Source organism: Colias croceus, chromosome 13 (genome assembly GCF_905220415.1).
Source record: "Colias croceus chromosome 13, ilColCroc2.1".
NCBI lineage: Eukaryota > Metazoa > Arthropoda > Insecta > Lepidoptera > Pieridae > Colias > Colias croceus.
Window position 1 is genome coordinate 5,909,349 of NC_059549.1, and position 3,568 is coordinate 5,912,916.

Here is a 3,568-nt window from a genome sequence, read left to right on the forward strand (position 1 = left end):
TCATTTTTTAAATGAACTAAAGAAGAAACAATTTTCACACAAAAATCAAATAGCTATGACATCAAATGATAATAAATCGTTTAAAACAAAGACATAACATTGTTATTTATAGATAATATTATGATTCAGCTCATTCAGTAATCTAAACGTGTGATTTCACACAAACACTGATAAAGGCAAGTAATCAATAAAATCAGGCAAAGGTAAGGTATTATCAATGTTTTTATCAGTTCGCTTATAGATACGGACAAGTGCTACGCGTTATTTGTTGTGCAAGAATATAAAACAAAGCAGTAAGTATTTTAATTATTTATATAAAAATTAAAGGTCCTAATGTGAACCGAGTAATTATCTTTAAAAAAGTTTGTAATTAGGTTAAAGATTTAAACATTACTTTACATAATAATAATACAAATTTAATGATACCTAGGTATATATGATACCTAATATTATGGAGGTCAAAACCACACCCAGTCTCCAAATTCATTAAAGTTACTAGCTAAACGACGCACAATATTGTGTTGCTAATATCGGCCGTAATGTTTATTAATATTATATTATAAAGTTATTCTATATGATGAATGCAACATAATATGAGACAGTTGTAATGGAAGATTGATACACAGACCATCTATGATACTAAGTATACTTATTTATAGGAGAAAAACTTTATATCCTCAATTTTTGACAAATGGAAGTGACACATTTATTATCAAAAAAAGTATTAAGCACATTTGTTTGTTTAATTACGTTTTGGACAACAAGGGCGTAATGATCGTTAAAATAATCACGTTGATGCGTGTAAAATTAATTTGCACTCACGTTTAAAATCATAAATTTCAGACATGCCACCGCCGCACGCTCTTCCTTGCGGGCCCAACTGCAGAAACGGGTACTGCGCCCCCCACTGTTACTTTGCCAGCCTTCCACCACTGCCTCCACACCTGCAGACGTACTCGCCGCCGCCGTACAGCACGCCGCCTGGCCAGAATCAACCACCATATGACTGCTATCCACCTCAATACCCCCCGCATATGCCCCCGCAGTACCCCCCGCATATGCAGCCTGAGTACCCGCCGCATATGCCATTACCACCTGAATATCCCCCGCATATGCCACCCCAGTATCCACCGAATATGCAACCCTATCCACCACATCTGCACCCACGGAATGATGTACCAGACGCAATGAGGCGGTGATTGAAGTTGTTCCTTTTATACATTTGTCTGTGTTTTATTTGTGAAATTAATCAACTTTGAAAATTTAAGACTGATCAAGAATTTGGTTTGTTATCATTGTATCTACTTAAATATTAAAACGGTTAAATGATTATAGTGTGTTTTATTAATATGGTATTATATCTAACTAGCTTTCCGCCCGCGGTTTCGCCCGCTTTGTCTAACCCAATAAATTATTATATACTAAAACCTTCCTTGAGAACCACTCTATCTATAAAAAAAACTGCGTCAAAATCCGTTGCGTAGTTTTAAAGATTTAAGCATACAAAGGGACATAGGGACAGTGAAAGCGACTTTGTTTTATACTATGTAGTGATGATTATAGTGAACGAGTCCTAATTTCTACAAAAAAGGTCACAACGACAAGCTTTGTTCCGGCTTGTAATTAGTGGAACATACATGAATGAGTTAATTAAGAATATACAAGTGGTCGGGGTCATTTCTGACAGTGGAACAAGTAATTATTTCATCTCTCTCTAGGGAGGAGCCAGCTACGTTCTTATTAAGAAAGTTTTTTCTTGTAACAAGATTACGTACACCAGATGTGTTTGATCGCATTCGGTACAAGTATCATGAGGGAAGCGGTCTACATGCCTCGTATACTAAATGCCGATCGATTTATTCTATCACTAATATAATGGTACTTTTAGAGCCAACCTCGATCTATATAACATTTTGGAATAACGTTGATTATATTTAGGCGGGTATGGATATCCTTATCTGCCTAAATCGATAATATTTTAGATAACAATTCGTGCTAACTATCACCGATAACTGACTATTTGTGAATTAAAATAATTAAGATTCATTACAGATAAAGACTGAATGTTTTATTGCGTTTTATTTCTAGTCTTTCACAAAATAAAGAGAATATTCAAAAAGCAACTCAATTCAAAGTTTTAGTACCTACCTATTTTGAGTTTTTACATAGATACATGTGAACTCTAATTTGTTTCTAAAAATGAATTCATACGAAAATATATTTAATCTGTCCGCTCTTTTAGCCACACTCTAAATGAGATTTTTTTTATTAAAATACGCGTTATTTTCAATATTATTTAATATATTTTGTAATATCATCCTACGAGACGTCGATCTTGTATCTATTAATATTGATACTTTCTCTTTTTTTCGATTCTGGCTTACTTGTTTATTAATTGTTGTCAATGTATAATTATTGAATGAGCTGATAATTTGTAAATTATCAGGTCTGAATCAGCTCATCCATTGATTGATCGATTGACCCTTGGGTGGTTGAAGCGCTTACCATTTGGCGCCCTAGCAGCTCGGTTTAATAATAACAGCTTATTTTACATCAGTTCCTCATATTTCTAACATGGATTTTAGCTTTCTTCTTGAGTGTTTTAATCATTTAATAAATCATTTACTAATTTACTTACTTTTGTAATGAATTGAAGGAGTACGGTTAATAATCTCGTTTTGACTAATCAAATAATTAAAGCTATCGTCGTCACAGACGCGCTTTTCACATTTATATGACGGAGTCTATAATAAAGGGAAATTAAATCATTCTATTGAACATTAATTTCTTGTAAAATGCAAACATGCTTCCCGTATCCAGAGTTAAATGGGGCATTAATAATTGATTTGCACTACATGGAATCGCTATCAATCCAGTAGGCCAGCATAAATATCGGTAAGTACACCGAATGAGTTAGTATTACAGCGGTCGCGGTGACCCGGTCGGATGTTCGTAACCCTCCAATATCCGGCGTTTTAACCCTCTACACGTTTTTTTGGTCATTGCAACCGAAAACTCTAGTTTGTTCCGAACTATTGAATCAGGATACTGAGGAAATCAATTATTAGACTTGTGTGGCTATCACTTAACATTTGTTATAATAAATTAAAAACTTGGCGTGTATCCGAAAACTGACAAAGACTGTTCCTTATTGTCGATTTATGTTGGTTATAAAGAAGTTGGCTGATATATGAATTCAGGGTTAATTTTGAGTAAGAATAAATTATAACAGACAGAAGGTTTTTAATAATTTAAAGGAAAACAATACTGCAATTTCATGTACGACAAAGTCAATGTGTTATGTGTGCATGGTACAACTTTCATTATTTAAGTTACATATCGCAAACAAAGCCGTAAAAATAGGCATTGTATAATGTATACACAAGCGAACAGTCTAGTATCATGCACGAAGTTATCGCGTGTTTCAGAACGAAACAACATAAATTAGGGACTCGACCTAAATTATTTTTTATTCGACATTCGTGACTGTTCCTCTTTATAACGTGTATAGGTCTTGGTATAGGTATATTAAACTACTATGAAGCTTTTATACACAACCCATTATTAC

General features: G+C 33.9%; 1 protein-coding gene across 1 annotated transcript; it reads left to right on the forward strand.

The window, feature by feature from the left end:
• Window positions 1-234: 234 nt before the first annotated feature.
• Window positions 235-1,330, forward strand: LOC123696584 (early nodulin-75-like). The gene is made up of 2 exons (XM_045642860.1): window positions 235-293; window positions 844-1,330. The coding sequence occupies exon 2, from the start codon at window positions 846-848 to the stop codon at window positions 1,197-1,199; it is 354 nt and encodes a 117-aa protein (XP_045498816.1). The 5' UTR covers window positions 235-293; window positions 844-845; the 3' UTR covers window positions 1,200-1,330.
• Window positions 1,331-3,568: the final 2,238 nt, after the last annotated feature.

What these genes read in the sequence shown, in the direction of transcription:
- LOC123696584 (XM_045642860.1), top strand. Translation starts at nt 846, where the DNA reads ATGCCACCGCCGCACGCTCTTCCTTGCGGGCCCAACTGCAGAAACGGG.